We start from the raw sequence: 21,958 nt of genomic DNA on the forward strand, positions 1-21,958 counted from the left end.
GATTGAGAAAATTAGTACTTAAAACACTTCATAATAATTTTTATCTTAATTTTTACCACTTTATACTGTTAAAAGGTTACAATTAGTAAAAATGCAGTACGAGTAACAAAGAAAATAGTCAGCAACTGGTTGAGAGTGATGAACTGTATATTTTGACATACACTGAAATTGTTTGATATTAAAACATAATTTTTATTGTTAAATGCTGCAAGTTTAAACTGTACAACAGTTGGTACTTGTAGTGCCCGATTAGGTTTGGCATTTTTCATATGCTACAAATTTCCATTTCATATTCCCATGCACGTGCTTTAAAGTTATATGTGAATAATTTTATTTTTAAAAAAATCCAGTTTTATGTTGTGTTATATTATATGCAATATAAACATGAAAAAAAAATTGAATGCAATTAAAAGATTGTATGGATGCACACTTAAAATTAAATTGATGATTGGCCAAATTGTGAATACTACTACTGTATTTCATAAGTATATTAATTCATAAATTACTTTTTTAATGTGCAACTCGAATTAAGAAAAAAATAAGTAAATTAATAATTTCAATTAATTTAAGTCAGAAGTATATATTGTTTTAATGTATTTTCTGTGACAATGTAGTTTTTGTATTAAGTCTATTGTCTAAAATATTTTTATATCTTGTTTTCAGATTTACGTCTTAGCCCGATTCAGATTCCACATTCTCCACCATATCATCGGAGTGGAGGTCAAGATAATGGACGCAAGGTAAAATTAATTTCAGTTATTACTATATTTTTTCTCTGTTGCTTCCTAAATATTTTATATAATATAGTTGGATTATTTCTGACTGTTATCGATAATTTGTTTTCTCTTGCTGTGGGTTTTTCCCCCACTTTCAACTAAGGATGGTTATTTTATAGTTACTGATAAAAATTCAGAAAAGTCAATTAAAGCTTAATTGAAATTTTGTTGAAGGTAAGAAAATAGAATTATTGAAGGTAGATAGGTAGTGCTGTTCAAGAAATTTGGTATATTTTATTTTTTGTAAAATATCTCATATTTTAGTTAAATTTTTCTTTATTGTATTTTGTTCATTTTTAGAGTGAGAGTCCAAGCAGGAAAAGACGAAGATTATCTCATCATCAGATACTAGAATTAGCACCAACACCGCCTCCCCATCCCCATGCTGCTCCTTGGGAACAGCGACATCCTCGGCCTCAGAGACATCAGCCTACTCCACGCAATAGGGGCAGGTATGTTTATAGGCCTACCTTGATACATATAACATGATTATTGTAACTTAAAATGGCTTTAATACCTTATTATTCCAGTTAGTATAACATTGTGTTAAAACTATATGTATTTATAGTCAAATAATATTGCTATAGTGAGGACGCCGTTAATGTTTTTATATGATTTTTTTATTATTCATTTAAATTACTAATTTCATATTGCTACTAATAAATTATATTTAATAATTAAAATAAACTTAATGATATTCATGAATTAACATGTTTTAATAAAATAAAAACCAACTTGAAATCAATGTTGATAGGCAATTCTAGATTTTTAAAGCATAAATTTAACTTATAAATTATTAATCTTTCATGCAACAGATAAAAAAGTAGGATAACTATTTTTTTTAAAGTATCTAAAAATTGGAAATACTGCCTTGTTATTCAAAAGCTCTAAAATTATATCAGGAAATTGTTTTTCTTGAAACTGTTCCTTAAAAAAATTAATATTGTTGAATTTGTTTTATAAATTGTGATTTTTTTTTACTTCTGATATTATTTATGGTGTAATATAATTTCATTCTTGTTTTTTTTTTTTAATTTGGGCAAAAATCAAATTATGTAAATACACAGTAAGTTTGAAAAGTTACTGAAATTTCTATAGTCGATACAATAGTGCCATCTCTTGTTGGACCCAAGTAACAGTAATACAATGACTGACAACTGTGTGTACAAAATTTTATTACTTTTTGTCATTCCAGTCTCAAGTTATATTCGGTTGCGTACGTTGCATTCATGTGACCTTATGCGAGCTCGTGACTTGGAACAGAAAAGTGCGATAAAATTTTGTGTTCTGATAAAATCTTTTGTTGAAACTTATTCTATGATACTGCATGCATTCAGTGATGAAGCCGCATCTCATACTACAACATCACGTGGTGGAAGCAATTTAAAGATGGTAGAGAGTCGTTGGATAACTACAGACAAAGCAGGAGGCTGTCAACAACTGCTCATGACGAAAATGTTGCGAACGTGTCCACGCTTCTGCGTGAACAATCTCATCTCAGATTTAATCTAAATCTCTCAGATTTATTTATTGTGTGGCTTTTTTTCATAGACTTGTCTAACTTGTTACAGTGACTTATTTTATTCTTACATACTAATATTTTTCATTTATGTTAAATACTAATTTCAAATGCTTTAAAAATTGTTAAATTTCATTTCATTTCATCTAAACTTGTAAACATTTTTCAGTAAACTTATATGTGTCTGATAAAACTAATGAATAAAGACTTGACGTAATGGAAATCACTCTTAACAGTAGAAAGTTGTGTAGAAAAACAGAAATATTATATGCATTGCTACCAAAGTAATGAATTAATGTTTCTCATTGTAGTTAAAAGATTACTCTATTTGGGATATTGACATTGGGATTCTACTCTGTATTTAAGTATATCATTCTTCAAGTGTGAGTAAAGATACAAAGACCTCTGTGGAGTTTGATCAGGGTAGATGTCATCAGGCCATGATAGATGTCTCAATCATGGCTTGGCTTTCAGAAGGTCTTCAAACACTCCTCAATCATAGGACATTTTGCTTCATGGTCCTTCAGTAGCAGATGATCTCTTTCTCATTATGCATCTCTGCCTAGTCCTTGATCCTTTCTTCGCCAGTATGTTCTGTAGGTTTAGACTAACCTTTCACTTGATCCATAAGATTGTTGGGGCACGTTTCAGTTACTTGGTCCTTGATATTCAGTTTGGTTGCTATAAAGTAATGTGTACACATGTTATCTTATTAAATGTCAATGTTATTAAATGTCAGGAAAAGATTTTTGAAAGTGTATGTTTGGAGTGTCGCTTTATATGGAAGTGAAACTTGGACAATCGGAGTATCTGAGAAGAATAAGATTAGAAGCTTTTGAAATGTAGTGCTATAGGAGAATGTTAAAAATCAGATGGGTGGATAAAGTGACAAATGAAGAGGTATTGCGGCAAATAGATGAAGAAAGAAGCATTTGGAAAAATATAGTTAAAAGAAGAGACAGACTTATAGGCCACATACTAAGGCATCCTGGAATAGTCGCTTTAATATTGGAAGGACAGGTAGAAGGGAAAAATTGTGTAGGCAGGCCACGTTTGGAATATGTAAAACAAATTGTTAGGGATGTAGGATGTAGAGGGTATACTGAAATGAAACGACTAGCACTAGATAGGGAATCTTGGAGAGCTGCATCAAACCAGTCAAATGACTGAAGACAAAAAAAAAACGTTATCTTATAACTTGTCTATTCTTCATCATTTGTCTAGAAACTTCAAAGAATATAAGTGAAGGATACTATAAAAAAGCAATGGAATTAATATTTAGTGTCAACTTGGTTTCATTGTAACACTAAAATAATATAATTTTAGATATCGTCTCTGCTTGATTGCTGAATTCTATTGCAGGATGAAACTTTTTTTAGTTAAAAGAAAAATAACCATATCATTGTCCGTTCTTCAACATGTTTCAGGTATAATTTCAATTTTTTTGGGAATGTTTGTGTATTGTTTCAATTTTCTACTTATTAGAAAGCCAAAGAGAAATTTAGGACAGAGCTTATTTGTATAAATTTTATGATTTTTACTTGTTTGCCTGTGATTAAATTAGTTGTTAACTAAAATGTTAAAACTGACAAGATATGTAAATCCCAAATATGTTGTTTATTTAAAATTTGTATATCATTGATGATTTTGCTACTGCTACCATGTTATCTTTTTTTCATTTTAGTCCTCCAATACGAAGATCCAGGTTTAGAGAATGCGGTCCTGTTTGGAGTCAGGAAGGTTTTCCTGTTGGTCATCAACCTTTTCCACAAACTGGTTCTACTCATCAGTCAACAGTAATGATGGATGTCACTCAGGTATTATATTCTGTTTTATAAAGTAACATCATTAATGCCAAAAATTATGTGTTAATGTTCTAATACTTAATACATGTATTTGAATAATAATTATTTGGAAATTCATGGAATTAATTGACTTGTCATTATACTGTGATAGATGAACTGATTATATTGTAAACAGGTTTACAAGTTTGCTAAAATTTTAAATTTTTGGTTGTTTCTTTTATTAAGTGTTATAAGGTTAGCTTCACTTGATGATAGACATATTGTTTTCTCACATAGGAAGATTAACATTTTCAAATCGTGAATGATTAATGGTCTGCTTGCATAGCTGTGTTTATAATGGATTATAATTGACAGTGATATGCTTTAAATGCTTCCTTCCCCAGAGTTAAAAAATCTGAAAAATTAAAGAACCTTTTTTATAATTTGATAATACTTTACCTTAAAAATCTAAAAACCCTTTTTTTTTTCAATTGCCTTGGAATTGGTTATCCAATTTTACTGAATAAATTTTTTACTGTAAAATAGTAATTTTTAAAAAAATGTTACTTCTGTATGGTATTAATAAATAAAAAAACTTTTTGTATGAATTAAAAAAAAAAAAAATTTTATTTAATAATTTGATATGTTTTAAAAAACAGGTGTGAATACTATAATAACATTTTGCTCTAATGCTTTGCTTTTGCTGGTCATCTTGATCCCCCCCCCCCGGGGGGGGCGAAGAGCCCGCCTCGTAGCGTGGCTTTTGCTGGTCAGAAAGAACAAATCAGAATTAATTGGCATTTATTGAGACGTTTTCATCTTTAATTTATGTTTGTTTATTTGCTGATAACTTGATCAGCCAATTCAAATAAATTTTTTCATGAATCGTAGAGGACATTTCCAACATATTTGTAGGTATAATTCATAGTAGAACCCTTTTTTAATTTAATTTTTAGTAACAAAATTGTTACATAATTAAAATTATTTGCAAATCCACTTGGTAAAAAATTAACACTTCTATATTGGTACTTCTGCACTGAAGTACAAAAAATCTCTTTCCTCTGTTTTTTTTTTCAGAAGTACTTCAGTATATAGGTCTTTTTACATTACTTCTGTATTATGATTATATTTAAGAAGTGTAAGCCAATTGTTATATTATTTAACATTTGCTGGCTGGGCATATGAGGTAATGAAAAGTGGGATGAGAAAAAATACACAAATTAGGACCCAGGAAGTTGCTTCAGATTTAAAAGCCTCAGAGGCTGATTTGGGACTGAGGGAAAGAACCAAGAAAATTTTGTAAAGGATGCACATCCTTAGTAAGAAAAAAATATACAAAGAGGTGGTTAGGTTGCATTTTAAAAGAAGGGGATAAGTTTAAAATGGGGTCTGAAGAGAGAGAAACACAATGATGAAGGTTGTGTAAGAGACTTCTTGTACTGACCCATTTCATATGTTCCAGTTTAAATCATTCAGTTATTTAGTTGAAATGTTGCTTATGCATTTTTATGTAATTCTGAACTCTATGCAGATCTTTTACTTTTGTGTACATCATTAGTTGTGTTGTACTATATAATAAGATTTTTGTTTTGTTTATTGGCTGAGTAAAGTGAATTAGAGCTGAATACATTTTACCAATATTATGATGTATGTAAAAATTTTCATCTCAATATGGTTGCTTCTATCTTCCTTAAATAGTTGTTTGGGAGGGGAGCAGTGAGGGGAATTTTTCATCATCAAGCCTACACTGGGAGCAGATCTAATAAGTTTTCATCCTTTTACACCCTACAAAACATAATTTCTAGTGGTTACAAATTTGATCTTAACTCTTTCACATTTTACTTAACCTTTAACCTTATTGCTTGTCTCAGATATTGTTCTACTATTACAAGAATTTTGTTTCCTATTCAGTCCCTTTTTTTAGAAAAAGAAAGAAAAAAAGGTGTAGTAGAAGTTCTTAACAGTCTTCCTGGAAACTGCTTCTTAGGGAATTAAAACATTCATATTATTTTTGGCACTAGTAAACCTTTCACAATTAATTGGAGCTAACATTTCTATTTTGTTTTTATTTTAGTTTTATATAGAGTTTAGTTTGTTCGGTTATATAAAAAATTAATGTGATCTCTTTTTACAGAACTATTTGAAGTTAAATTTTTAAATTTTGAGGTTTATTCTAGTATCATCCACTGTCCTTATCACTAAATATTGGCAAAATGGCAATAAGCTACCAAATGGAGGTTCAAAAATTGATATATTTATCCATGCTTCACATCTTTTGCTAGGTGCTATTGTATTATGATCCAGATATTAAATTATTGAGATTGTAATTTGCTGCCATTTTGCTGGACTTTGGTATTGTGCATTTTATGTACTTCATTGATCTGAGATAAAATAACATAATATCAAACAAGTGTTGTGTCCACATTTTTTTCACAGGTTCCTGTGTCATTGCCACTTTCTTTGTACTCTGGACCATACCTTACATTTTACATCAAAAATTTTGATTATACAAGGTTTGTCCCAAAAGTAAGTGTACTGGTTTTCCTATGGACGAATAGGTAATGTAAAACGTCCTTGATTTATAACAGCGCATAGGTAGTAGTGTGACCTTGGCAGCATGTACATATTTGTTTCAATTGGATTGGTTGAGTCATGCGCTACTGCTGTTCATGTATGGTCATGTTTTATAGCCTTGTTGTGTTAGTGATAGAAAAAAATATTAAACATTATGCTATCAAATTTTGTGTGAAACTCAACAAATCTGCCGCAGAAACATTTGATTTTTTAACCAAAGTTTATGGAGATAACACTCTATCGACAACTGTGATTTTTAAGTGGCACAAAGCTTTCAAAGAGGGCTGAGAAAATATTGAAGACGTCCCTCGTTCTGGAAGACCATCCTCATCAACAAACAATGAAAATGTGGAAGTGGTGCGAGCTGTGATGGCGAAAGATCATCGATTGAATGTCAGGATGATTGCAGAGAAAACTGGATTGGATAAAAGTACAGTTCATAGAATTTTAACAAATCGTTTGCACATTTGAAAAATTTGTTCAACTCGTGCTGAAAAACTTGCCTGTGAAGCAAAAAGCAAATCGGGTGGAAATTTGTCGGGATTTACTAAAAAGAGTCGAAATTGAGTCAAATTTTTAGGGTTAAAGTAGTAACAGGCAATGAATAATGGGTGTTCAAATACGATCCCAAGAGTAAAAGGCAAAGTTTAGAATGGCACACAGAACGTTCTCCTCGTCCAAAAAAAGCACGCATGAGCAGATCCAAGGTAAAAACAATGATTATTGTTTTTTCAACAGCTGTGGCATTGTACACAAAGAGTTTGTATCTCCAGGACAGGGTTAATAGCACCTTTTATCAATCTGAACGGATATTGCACATGATTGGGTGCTGCACCATGATAACCCATCAACTCACACTTTGCTTTCAATTCGAAAATTTCTGATGAAGAAATACATTCCCCTACTTCTATAGCCTCCCTACAGCTCAGCTGTAGTTCCATGCAATTTCTACCGTTTCATTAAGTTGAAGGGTCATCATTTTGGGGCGATGGAAAACATAAAAATAAGTGTAACTGATTACACACACACTTAAGGAAAATGACTTCAGTACTGCTATGAACAGTGGAAGAAGTGTTGGGACCACTGTTTAACTTCTCAGGAGTCATACTTCGAAGAAGATAATTTTAATTTCAGTTAAGTCCAATAGATAATTAAATAAAAAATCAGGACACTAACTTTTAGAACAAACCTCGTATATGATGATCAGAAGTAAAGCTTTTTTTCCTATGGAAATGTCACTAATATACATTGTGCATACAATTAAACTAGAAAGCCTAGCAAAAAGGTTACTTTTTTATGGAAGTAACTTTAAGAGACAATATTAGTTAAATGGTCAAGCATATAAAAAAATTAATTTTTCACTAATAAATTAAGTGGTTTTGTGCAAAAAAATTATTTCACTACTTCTGCTCTTGGTTGAAATTACATTTTATTAATGTAAAGTTGTTTAAGTTGTTTGCTAAAAATTGGAAGACAAAACTTTTATTTACTTGTAATGTAATATGAAAATGTTTTTCTCTTGATAGTAAAAGATTTATAATTTCACCTGTGATAAATTATTTACAGTCTTTGAAGAATTAAAAATAGTGGTTGACATATCACGTAATAAAATGAAGTTTTTAATTCATCATAATTTATTGCTGTAGGAAATAGTTGAAAAATGTTTTTAGTAATTTTTTTAAATTTAAATTTCAGTTGTTATAGTTGTCTGCCTGTGGAAGTGTACATGTTTATTTTTTTGTTCTGAATTATATATTTATCTAATTTGTGTAAGGGATACTGAAATGCATTACTGTTATTTTATATCTACATTTTTTCACAGGTTCCTGTGTCATTGCCACTTTCTTTGTACTCTGGACCACACCTTACTGTTTGTCAACCGACTCCAGGGCCTACCCCACCGCCACATCTTTCATCTGCTTGTCAAGTTCATACTATTTATCCTCCACAATTTCAGACTACATGCCAGGTTCAGTATCTGTTTTATTTTATTTACTCCTTTGATATTTTTGATACTGTTATTAAAAGTAAATCTGGTTTAAAACTGATTTATTTATTATAGTGTTTGTTATAAATATTTAAGTTAATTTTCTACTTGCTCATATATACTGATATTTATTTTGATTAGCCCTTTTCTCTTTCTTACCGTTTTTAGGTTAAAAAAAAAGTTTTTTGAATTATTAGTATTTTTAGATTCCTTTGATTGAACATAGATGTGTATATTATTGTGGAAATATATCCTTGAAGTAAGTCAACTTCAATGGAATATTTTTATTTTATTAGACTCTGATTACAATAATAATTTTAATTGTAAAAAGTGAAAGATGAAATATTGTTTCTTGTACAGTAAAAATTTATCTGATTTATTTGAATTTTGATGGCAATGAACTTGATTAAGGAAATTAGATTTATAAAATATGTGCTAAATTTGTTTAAAGAAGTATGGGTTATGTATTTTCAATGGTTATTCAATAATTAGAGACAATTAAAAAAATTATTTATGAGAATGAAACTAATGAAACCAAATTCCCAGCTAAATTTAGACACTTGTTCCATTTTTCTGTGAGCTTTTTTTATTGTACCTGTAAAGCAGATGGGGGTGGGTCTTATCATGTGGAAGAATTATTTCTTTTGATAAAGTATCAAAATGTTTTCTCTAAATTCTGGGTTTAACTTTATTTTCTAGCATGTTACAATAGTATTCACTATTGATTATATGTTTTTCTTCCAAATAAATTTGGTTTTTATAGAACCAAAAGTGCTATTAGCATCACTTTACTGCTGACGTACTGGCTTTGAAATTTTTTCTGGCTGATGGACTTATACATGTAGGTCGTATTATATTTGTATTCCACTCTATATAAAGCAACATCTTTTTCATTTGTTCCCAATAACCACGAAAACTACTAAACCAATCATTACAAAATTTTTACTATAGCTTTCTTACAATCCCTGGAATGTTTTTACAATAGTTCAAATATCACTACTACATAAATCTTAAATAAAAAAAGTTGAAATAAATAACCTAGAACTTTTTTTTACAAAATTTAATGTTATTGTCTCTATCAATCATTGTCTACATCAATATAGACTTCTTCAGATAATTATTATGTGATTTACCAAATGTATTGTCAGATCAATTTGTAGTATTACTGAAATGACCATAACAACAAATTAGATTTTTATAAAATTAAAGGGAATGACAACTGTTTACATATATAACAAAGTGTTGGTGGTTTGAGGAATATTGAATTTCAGTATCAGTATTAACTTCTTCAGAAAGTTTATTATATATTTTATTAAATTTAATGTGTTGTCCAGTATGGTGGCAACCCATGAGAACTCATCCTCGTGCAAGTAAAGTAGCGCTCTGTAGACTTTTATATCCTAAACTAAGAGGTTTCTGCAATTTGTTTCAGGTTCCGCAGTTTGGTGGTTGCATCTCGCATCATCATCCTCCTCCGCAGTCTCATCATCACCATCATCATCATCACCACCATCATCACCCAACAGGATTTCCAGGTTTCATCAGCGCTGGACATAACACTTCTCAACCACCTCTTGCCCCAGTACCTCCTTCTGTCCATTTCCCGCATCTTGCTCCACCACGTCCAGAACCAATTGAACTTGATCTTATTGTCGATCATCACACTCATCCTCATGCTCACCACCATCACCACAATACTGCTCCGCCACCATTCCACCACTCTGCTCCTCTTGTACAGGTTGCATCGCCTCCTTCAATTTTCATATCGGAGGTAAATTTTCTTTGGTTTTGTATCTTTTTGTAACGCAGTTAAAGAATAAGTGTAAAGTTTCTCATCTTCATTGTATATAAATATGTGATCTAATAATTTTCATCAATGCCTTCTGGATTGTGATTTATTTTTTAGTTTAATATATTTAGTACCTTCACACGCTTCCTTTAATATTTCGTTTTGTTTACGTTTTAAATTAATAATATGGATTTTTTTTAACCACTTCTAAATTTTATAATTATTATGTAATTTTTGACAATTGTGTATTGCATACACTTGTGTGTGTATGAACATATTAAATGGTTAAATGTTAAAGTTTTTCTTTCATTTTGTTCATAGTATTTGGCTCAATGTTCATAATTGTTTATTTGATTTTTAACATTTTCAATTACTAAATTTTGAATTGGAGCCTAGTAGAAGTATATAATTTTGTGTTATCTATTTCAGCTATCTTAGATCTAAAATAGATCTTAGTTAAATAGAGCATTTAAATAATATTCAACTGAGAACAAAAATGGTACTTGGTAAAAGTGCTGATTTTTAAGTACATAGTGGTGGTGGTTGATTCTTAAGCTGGACAGTGTGGTTCAGCTGCTCATTATATGAATGACAGTAAAATGTGTACTATCATTTTTTGGAAAGAGATGTGCAATTATAATGAATTGATGGAATATTTTTCCTGTAATAATTATAATTTATAATAATAATATTATATTTATAAAATATTATAAAATTATTATATTTATATTAATATTATATTATAATTTAATTATGATAATAATTATAATCCACAGATAAATGTTTTATTTTTATTACGAATTGGTATCTAGTTTTTAATGTTTAATGTTATTGATGTTTTAAATTATTGTACAATTCTTCCTTCACATTTGGATTGATAATATAATTCCTATTACTATAAGGTGCTGGTTACAATAAATGAATAGTAAACAAACATTTAAGGTTAGATGTTTATTTAGTAAGTTTTATATTTAGTATTATTTTTTATGTTTTAAAAATCACAACATAATTTTCATTCTAATAAATTTATCATATTTAAAAAGATTAATTAAAGTTAAGTCTTACATATTTAGGTTTTTTAACATTATTTGTTTAATATTTTTAACAGTCTAAGGCAGAACAATATAATTAGCTTCAAAAAGAATAAGAAGCGGTTACGGGACTCGCAAAACTGTTTACACAATAATTAAGTCTGTATGATATCATGATTGAACCATTATATTCGTTAAAAAAAAATTTTAATGATTTCAAAGATATGTTCTAAATGGCTAATTTTGTGCAAGATAAGTCATACACAAAAGATACTTGTGAAAATCAGTCAACCAGGAAGTGATGTATTTGAAAAACTGCATCGAATTTTGATAAAATTCAATATATTTAAACAGATAGCTTCATACTTCCGGGATTTTTTTGTAAGTGACTATTTCATTTGATGCTTCTAAAACAAAAATCTAATTAGTAGTTTTACAATTTTTTTTTTAGAAGAAACTCATGAGCTTAATCATATTTTTTTTATTTATAATGTACCTAGCAATTAGTTTGACTTAATTCAGGTCTTTGTACAGGTTCGAGGTAGCCAGTTGGAGGTATTGAGTTCTCGTGGTCGTCATGCCGCAGCTGTAAACCGTCGCAATAATGTACGTCGCTGGAGAGGTAGTCCTATGCCACCAAATCCACCACCATATCCAGGATGGCTTCGCTTCCTGTACGTTACTTATATTAATATTTCATTTATTTATTTTAGGGAAAAATTAATCATTCACGTAACTCAAAAATGTTTTTATCACAGAATCAGGAATTTATGTTGTAAGGATTGCATTTATTTATACTTAACCATTTCTGTATTTTTGCTCCTCAAAACTGTGTGGAGTTCTTTGTGTTGCATATTTATAATAAGTACAGAATAAATTTATTAAGTAGATTAATCCTCAACTTTGTTATTGAAACATAACAACATATGTTTTAGATCATACGTTTTTTTAGAAAAAGGGAGGATTCAACTGGTTACCAGATTAAGTCTAGAGCAGATAATAAAATAAATTACTTTAACCATTTCTGGCATAAAAGTATTTATAATATACATTGTCTCTTCACAGTAGGGTATAAAATAAAACATGAATTTAACTGAATAACTATTCATTTGTCCTCTGTATTAAGCAAATGTGTGGTAGCTTGTTTGATACCAATTTAGTGGTGATTGTATATCTACTAGTATCAGTAAACTAAATTGCATTCATCCTCTTTTTAGATTTTTATTCTGTAGTTTGAATTGTAACACCACACTATTCTCTTTTTAGTTTATTTTTCTGCCCCAAAACTGTACTACGAACTTCTTTTTTTTCTTATTTAACTATTACTATGTTATATTCAGTTTAAAATAATTTTTATTGTGTTATTCAACAAATTATTAAATTAGATGTATATTCTGAATGTAAAAAAAAAATTACTATAAGAATTGATGAGTAGTGATAAAATAACATTCTGTGGTGGTTTTAATCGTTTATTGTATTTTAATTAGCAATTTCCTGTTTTACATTATCACTCTTATATGCAAATTTGTTATTAAAACTGTTAAGATTTTTTATTGATTAATTTGCTTAAGAACAATGTTTTGATGGTTTTTAAAGTTTCTGTTAGTTTATCATTTTTTAATATCACATTAACAGAATGTTATGACGGAGTGTTCCAGAAATATGGAGCTTCAACAATAAAACTTATACATGAGAAATATTTACAGACTAGTGTTTACCAATTACTTCTGTCCAGAATTAGAATTGTAGCGCAGTTTAAATAAGTTTGAAACAAAATCACTGTTAGTAACTGATAATGCCATTGGTCATGTAAGAAAACTTAAGTACAATCTGTATGGATATAAATATTGTCAACAATATTTTATTACTGATGGTTTAGGGAGTAGTGTCTTCATTTAAAATTTATTATCATTACTAGACTTAATTCAGACAGAGGTAATAAATATAATGTTAGATTACATTATTGAAAAGATTGTAGAAAATATCAGTCTCATGAAACGAAGTAAGCGAATGTTGTTTGGTAAAAATCGTTGTGGATTTATGTTCATCCAGTACATACTTAAAAAAGATCATTGATAAAAGATTGGGAAAAATATTGATTTAGACAAAATTGAAATTAATAGGTGAAATAACAGTGAATCACTTAAACAGTATAATCCATTCCTGTTAAAATGTATCTACTATCTCATGCTGTATTACATAACTCTTTTGAATGGAAATAGTATAGAGAAAAGAGAACATTTCAACTAAAAAACCAAAATTTTCTCTTTTATCTATCTTAATGCTGTATAATTAGATAAAATTACGCTTTAGACTTAAGACTTATGATTAAGATAGTAGAGTTTTTGTATAGTAGTATTATTAAGATAGTGGATAATTACTGTAAAGAAAATGCATAATAACAGATTAATGTTTCATTTTTTTAAATCTGTTAATAATGATCCATATCCAACTCCCCTTGTTCATCAAAAGGTAAGTATGATTTGATAAACAATCACTTAGATTATAATCACAATGGCATTAGTTACTGTACACAATAAGTAATGTTAGAGTTTGATAAGGATCTCTTATTATGTTTAAGGTAGTGGTAGATTCAAAAAGTAAGCCTTTTTCAAAAGAAGAATATTAGGCATTTAGAATTATTGCATTAAATATTAATTTGTGACTGTGAATACTCTTTTTAAAAATAATAAAACTGTACACTTGGGTGAGTCCAAGAGATGTAGGAAGGTATTGGATAGTTTTTATAAAGGTTAGGTAGGGATTTCACTATCAAATCATGGATGGTAAAACATGATACCTAGGAGTAGACATCGATTCCAAACATAGAATAGTAATGTGAACTGTGAGTTGAACATAAAAAATGAGAAAAAAGAAATGTGATACGGACATGTTCAAAGGAGGCAATGAAGTAAAATTAAAATTTCAGTAAATTATAGATATAGACACAGAAGTTACTACAACAGAAGGTTCTGTTAAAAACAAATGGATAAAAATAATAAAAGAAGTAATTAAGGCAGAAGATGAGATATTAAATAAAAAAGTTAGAGTATGTAAAAAAATATGAGTAAAGAGAATTATACTAAAACTGATGGATGAACACAGAAAGTTTAAAAATACAAAAGATGAAGAAATTATACTGACTTTAAGAAGTAGAATTATTAGGAAATGAAGACTAGCAAAGGAAGGTCGGTTGAAGGAGAGCTATAATGAGGATGAGGATTGTAAGAAAGGTTGGTGTAACATTTTTCTGAAGAAGACTGTGGTGAAATTAAGTCAAAATATATTGGAATTAAGAGGTAAGAATAGAAAAACTTTGTTCAAAAAAAGGAAACCATAATTTTCAAACCAAAGAAAAGAAAATTCCCAACTTCCTTCTCTAACGCCATATTTCATCTACTAATCTTTAGATTTAAAAAGATTCTTAAGGAATATCTAGAACCTATTCGGTGCTATCCTATGAGATTTTTATTTCTTAAATCCATGGGCACTAGAGATACTGTGATGAATAATCGAGTGAATGGTATTATATGTTTCTTTGTTTGTAAGATTTTTAATTATATTGTTGTTTTAACAGCGCTATGTTCTCCAATCCTCCACTCTCACCATACAGTCAGGCAGAATTGAGTAGTCCAGACTCAACAGAGACTGAAAATTATGAAGCACTTTTAAATCTTGCTGAACGACTGGGTGAAGCTAAGCCACGTGGTTTGAATCGTCTTGAAATCGAACAGCTACCATCATTCAAGTAAGTAACATATGTTGTAGTTTACATTTATAATCTTTTACTATTATTGTGGTTAATTATGTTATTATGGCTCTTTGTCTTAAGTTATATGTATAAAAAAAAAAAGTGCATAGAAGAGAGAGAGAGAGAGAGTTAGGAATTTGTCATTTTTCCTTCACGCTTCTTTTGTTTTGTTGTAACCCTTTTTGTTCAAAAAAAAAAAAAATGAATGAAGAAAATTGTTCATAATGTAGGAGATCAAAAACAACAGCTCAATGATATTTGTATATGTATTGAATCTTATTTGTATTGGTACTAAGAGTATAAAAGGTGTACAAACATGCATTATAATCATTAAATTATGAATAAAGACCAAAAAACACACTCCATCTTCTACGATTAACATGAATTGATTATAAGAATCCAACTAATATTCATAAAACATCAAATAACATCATTTTAACAAGTTTTATAAAAAAAGAACCTGATTCTGCATTTAGCTTTTATGTGTTTCTGTTTTTAAATGTGTGTTCCAGCTTATTCTTTGCTAGAAGGACAATTTTGATGACCTTTTTTCTTTATTTTGTTGAGGAAAGTCATGATGTAGTTTTTTTTTAAAAATACAAGTGCAAGGTTTTTTAAATGAAGATTATAATAAAAAAACTTGTAAAACAGAAACACATAAAGCGATTTCGCAATCTGAATGTTGCTGCTTGAAGATGACGTTCTTGATCACATTGTGTTTAGTGATGAGTAAACATTTCATCTAGTGAAAAAGTTAATACATATGTCCATAACTAAGCCTCAGAACATTCCCATGAACTCTTACAATGCAAACAGACTCTCCAAAATTAAATGTTTTCTGTGCCATATCTTATTTTTATGCCAAATTGCTTATTTGGATATACTGTATACATGGCCCTTCCTGAACTCTAAAATACTAGATTAAATAAATAGACTAGAGAATTTTATTTACCAATAACATGGTGTGCCTCCTTATTTGATATTTTCCCTGAAAACATCATTCAAACCTGGATTGGTTCGCATGGACCTGATGACAAAGCTTGTTTACAGTGGCCTCCAAGATCACCCAATCTGACCCCATTTGATTTTTACCTTGGGGTTTGTGCCTCCTTTATCCACTGATGTATAAAATTTAAGGAATAGGATTGAAACAACTGTCACTTCCATTACTCCAGATATATTGGTTAAAATATGGGACAAACACTCATATTGGTTGGATAGGTGCGGTAAGACAAAAGGTACTCAAATTTAACATTTGCAGGGAAAAACTATTAGCAATAGTTGTTCATTTTATTTGTGATTTCTGACAGTCAAAGTTAAGAGATATTAAATAGCTTTAAAACCCAGATAATCTTTGTTTATTACACCCTGTATGGTATTATACTGCATTGTAAGATGTAGACTTATGTCAGCAGTAATTTAACTTAATTTATTGCTACAACACCATCCGTTAATACCTTTCAGATCATGTTATAATTCACAATCTAATGGGCTATCGGCGACTTTGTATAATGTAACATTGTTTGGGAAAAGCAAACAAGAGGAAATGACTAATGTGAAGTGGCTGTTTGTTTTTAAAACTAATGAATGTCAGCTTAAATACCAGTAATATTAATAATTATGAGCTTTTGAGTAGCATTTCTGAACATCATAAGCCTCTTAAGCCTGTGGCTAAAAAAGCTGGTAGTAAAGTGTATAATTTAGGTATAATATCAATCTTTTAAAAGTTTTTTTATAAAATAGCTTATTTAATGAGAGTAATTAAGAAAACTATTTATATCTTAAAATATTTAGTTAAAACTGAGAGTATTGCTTGCTTGGCCCACTCAGATATTGCAATCAAATTTTCAGTCCCTGGTATATTATATTGTTCAGTTAACTGGAATATTTAAATAGTTTTTTTTTTTTTAGTAAAAAACAATTTAAAATTTCTTTTTAAAAATCGATTATGCAAAATGTAAATTGAAAATAATGTTATTATTTGTAATATAATTTAAATGAGAATAGAAGCTTATTCAGAATGATACAGAATAGGTGCTCTAACTGGGTGAGCCATACCATAAGAGGAGAAAATTTGATTAAAACAGTGTAAGAAGGATTAATAGAAAGTCTAAAAGAAGAGAAACCAGAAAATAGTAAACTTAAAAGGAATGGGAGTTACGAGAACTTAAATGCTTTAACTGGGAGTAGGAGAAATGGAGACAGACATGATGCAAGTGACTTGCCTTGCCTCAGGGCAGAGGTAAATATTTATCCAATGAATTTGTTTTCTTGTAGAACCTGGTTGTACATTAAATTTTTTTTTGACAGTGAAATATTTGTAATTATGCATTATGGTTGTTGTAACTTCCTATGCTTCTTTAAATTTGCAGTTTATATAAGAAAAGTTTTTAATGTACTGCTGCTCAGTGTACTTACTGATTGTACAACCAGAATTATTGATTTGTAAAATGCTAAGTTAAATAAAAATTTAAAAAAACCTGTAATATCTATCGGGTTATATTTTAACATACAAACTTTTAGAAAAATGTTTTGTTTTATGTTCTTTTATTTTAGATTCAATGCAGAGACTCATCAAGGAGATCAAACATCTTGTGTTGTGTGTATGTGTGACTTTGAATCTCGTCAGTTGCTTCGTGGTTTACCATGCTCTCATGAATTTCATGCCAAATGTGTTGATAAGTGGCTCAAGGTATGTATTTTCGTCATTACTATAAATAATATAATTTTTATATTGTTTTATTTTGTTGTAATATTACCTTAGCTATTTCTTAATAATTTTATTGTAATTTTATTCTTCTAATCTTTACAGTAGTATTAAAATACTTACTTTAAGGTTTTAACCTGTACAGTGAGGGATGGTTTTCTATTTGTTTTCCTCCTTTTAGTTTTCATAGTTATCACCTTTTATTTTTAACCCCTTCATTATTTACCTTTTTTCCACAAAACCCTTCCTAACTATAGGAAAACAAAACTCACAAATTAAATATAATAATTCCGCACAACAAACTTCTGTGGAAGAAGCAGTCAGAAACCTAATAGTTTTACTGGATGTAATAATACATAAATAACCAACTAATTTATTGGCTAAGAATGACAAAGGATAGCTCAGCTTTGAGAAAACTTAGGAGCCAGCTTTTTTTGGCATCATATTAAACAATTGCATCATAGGGCAGAAATGAATAAATTAGTGGTCTTACTTAAGAAACTTGTGATAAAATCAGACATATCTCCCCTTTTATTACTTAATATTACATTGAAGATTCTTTAATTTTTATTTAGAGAAAGCTGAACTATATTATAAAATTCTTCAACTATATGCCATCTTAGGGCATTCCAGTAAAGCACATAAATTAAAAACATAGACATTTTAGTGAGTGACAATTTAGAGACCAGCTGTATTTATTTTTTTTTTTTAATTGTAATTGAAAAGAGTTTTAAATAAGACATTTGGTTGTAACTTTGTGTTTCTAAGGTCACTCTACAAAGTGTAGTAAGATTGGTATTTTTTTGTATGAACCTTGTGTTGAAAAAATTTCAGTCTGGCTTACTATTGCTTTTCAGTGAGTTAATTAAATTAGAAAGTTTTGAAGTTCTTAATTTTATTAAACATTGTTAAACAATTTTGAGTTATAATATGTATACATTTTATCATTATCATATAGCCAACTAGTGAACTACTGCAATGATTACTGCATTATGTCATGTCCCAAATTGTCTTTGAATATGTAACTACCAGTGACTGGTTCTAAATTTTTTTTTAAATCTCAAAATATTTAGCTTCAACTTCATGTTTGGAAACAGTGGTCATAAAACTAGTATAAAGGTAGTAAAAAATTTCTATTTCCACCATCATGAGTTTATACATTGCCAGAAAGTAAGAAGACCTGCAGAATTGCTCTATATGTTCTCCATTGGATACATCAAATGTTGCATTCAACATTACTGTTTAACTAGGAAGGACAAATTGGCAATATGCAGCTAAATATAGTTGGGTACTGTGTGTACTTCGAACAAAATTTGAAATGCAAAAACCTGACCGCATTTTAAATGACTTGGTTGCTGATATCTTATTCTTGCAAATTTTTCATTATTATTCCCTTGACAAAATCGCAGAACATCCCTAAATTATCTGTAAGCACAGTTTCTTGTGTAAATTCCAGCTCATGAGACCTGTAGGCAGTGACCTCTGCTTTTGTGTCCAGCTAACTATCAAGTTTACCTTTCTTTTTTAATGAGTTATCAGTTTTGTCTGGAAACTTTAATTACATCTATTTTTATTATTTTTTTACTTAGAAATCTTTTTTAAGATTCAAATTTTTTTCAATTTCTGACTGATAACTTAAGACTTAAAGCAATTTGCAAAGTTTTTTGTTTCATACAAAAAGTAATTCTGTATTGCTACAACATGAGCAGTGCAACAGTTAGCAGTGCCACTCAAGGCTATTGTAGCTGCAATATATTATCAATTTAAAATAATACTAATTCAAGGATTATCATGAAAATAATGACTTTAATTACTCTTATAGAGGTTGGTACAATTTTGAGGCTCAAGGTTGTCTGGTTTATCAGCATTTAGTCTGCTAGAATTTGCATACATCATTGTATGTAGTTTTAAAATGAATAAGGCATTCGTCACAAACTGTGAAATTCAGCTAGATTGATTTTTTTTTATTTTTAAGATGTGATTCCAGCCGAATTTTTAGGGAACTAGTTACTGTATACAGTATTAATGTGATGAACAAATTAAAGTATGTATAAAATTGGTGTGAAATACTTTGACTTGACAGACATGTGTTGTAAAGAAGTATGTAGCATCACAGATGTAGAAACATCAGTCATCACACAGATTTAAAGAAGCATGTTGATGATGGAAAAAATTCATGAAATAATTATTTTGGTTTGGAATTCACTCTTCAGGCATTTATTGAACATTTATTTTTGTTTTATGGAATATCCACAAAGATTTAATTTACTGCAATATTTATTATCATTGGATATCATGTATTATTAAACAAAGATCACACAAATAAATAAAAATCAGATCTAAATTGGAATTTCTAATTATCTATGTAGAAGTGTAGATGAATTTCTTGATTCAGTTGTTACTAGTGATGAAATATGTACATCTTTTACCATGCATTCACTTGAAACTGGCATCCTCTTTAGCCATCTAAAATAATGGCAAAAGAGTATGCAAAATCTGTCTGAACATAAGTCGAGTTCATCACCTCTTTGAGATTAATTTAGTGACCGGCTGCTTGAGGTCAACAGACCTCAATCTCAACTTCATTACATGGCATGAGGAAGAATGATCATTTGCCAAGCCAAGTTAAACTCTCCAGATGTTTATCTGAACTATCCAAAATTAGCGATGGGGTGGACTTATCCAAAATCATTAAAGGGTGTTGTGTGAGCACAATTACTTATATCTTTATTCAGATTCTGATTCTTTATTCAGAAAATTCTGATAGAATAGTTTCATTTACTTTACAGTCTGGACTTAGCTTCAAAGGACTTGAAATAGTTAAAAAGTGGAAATAATTTTTGGTTGACAAGCAATTTAATTTGAAGTGTTGAAAATTTTAAAAAAGCTTTTGAGCCACCATTAATTGGAAAGAAAATTTTTGCTGATAGTTGTCTCAACAATTATTAATTATTCTCTCAATAGTTATTTAGAGAACTAGGTAAAGATGTGTATTTTAATTTGTTTATAATATTTATAAACATGTACTTGTAATATTTTCATTTAAAATTTGTTATGGTCATAGTTTCTATTTTCAAGATAATCCTTGTATTAATTTAGTGGTGTATTCTTGCTCACTTCTTATATCATACCTGCAGCAATAGCACCAAAAACAACTTAAAGCAGACTTAACATATGTGTTTTAAGTTTTTTTTTTTCATTTTTGTAATGTGATTATTTACAATGTTTCAGTCTAATCGTACGTGTCCCATTTGTCGTGGAGATGCAGCAGGTTATTTCAGTACATCTGATTAGATTAATGAATAAAAGTTTGAAGTTCAATAATTTTTCTTTATTGTATTTTTTCTTTTTTTTTTAATTATCTTTATTATTATTAACTATTTATTATATGTAACATACAAACTGAACTTTATCTTATATTATTATTGGTTATTTATTTATTTGTTAAATAATATCTTCCTTTTGGCTTAGTCATTTGATTATTAATAATAATTATGTGTATTAAATAATACGTTATTAAGAAAAGAATTAAAATAAGATCCTAATACTCTTTTTTTGTTTTGTTTATTTTTTCTGATGCTTATAAATTAATAAAATAAATAGTTCTTTAAAAACGTTTTGCTTATATTTCTTGTAGTATTTCCTTTTAAAAAAGGTTAACGTTATTTATTATAATTATAATAAATAATAACATGATTAATATTATATTTATTAGTATTGTAATAATTATAATTATATCCTTAATATTAATTGTGCCTTTTATATATGAATTCCAACAAACTATCTTGCAAAAAAATTATAATTAATTGCTGGTGTTTATTAGATAAAAACTGTTATTCTTGTAATATTTATGATTATTATGTTATGATTTTGATTTTAAAGAAAGTAAATAAATACAATAATTATCCATTATAATGTAAAAGTAAATATAGTTCAATTTGTTTGTTACCTTTGATTTTAATTATTAATTTGAAAAAAGTTATTGAAGAAAAAATAATGCATAAAACCTAATCTTTCTGCTAATATGACTATTAATATTA

At 29.0% G+C, this 21,958-nt stretch overlaps 1 protein-coding gene across 6 annotated transcripts in view; it reads left to right on the plus strand.

Annotated features, from left to right (window-relative positions):
• mura (ring finger protein murashka) overlaps positions 1-21,676 on the plus strand; it is a 53,294-nt gene extending 31,618 nt beyond the window's left edge. For 4 of the 6 annotated variants that reach the window (XM_075365416.1, XM_075365418.1, XM_075365419.1 and 1 more), the window contains 9 exons: positions 664-740; positions 1,077-1,228; positions 3,980-4,112; positions 8,476-8,622; positions 10,073-10,411; positions 11,983-12,134; positions 15,038-15,208; positions 17,768-17,903; positions 21,150-21,676. In XM_075365416.1, the coding sequence (XP_075221531.1) occupies positions 664-740; positions 1,077-1,228; positions 3,980-4,112; positions 8,476-8,622; positions 10,073-10,411; positions 11,983-12,134; positions 15,038-15,208; positions 17,768-17,903; positions 21,150-21,212 (1,370 nt within the window). In that variant the 3' untranslated portion in view covers positions 21,213-21,676. The remainder of the gene's footprint in view (positions 1-663; positions 741-1,076; positions 1,229-3,979; positions 4,113-8,475; positions 8,623-10,072; positions 10,412-11,982; positions 12,135-15,037; positions 15,209-17,767; positions 17,904-21,149) is intronic. The other 2 variants (XM_075365415.1, XM_075365420.1) reach the window with 2 other exon arrangements.
• The last annotated feature ends 282 nt before the right edge of the window (positions 21,677-21,958 follow it).

The sequence above is a fragment of the Lycorma delicatula genome, chromosome 5, assembly GCF_047948215.1.
Source record: "Lycorma delicatula isolate Av1 chromosome 5, ASM4794821v1, whole genome shotgun sequence".
NCBI classification, from domain to species: Eukaryota; Metazoa; Arthropoda; class Insecta; order Hemiptera; family Fulgoridae; genus Lycorma; species Lycorma delicatula.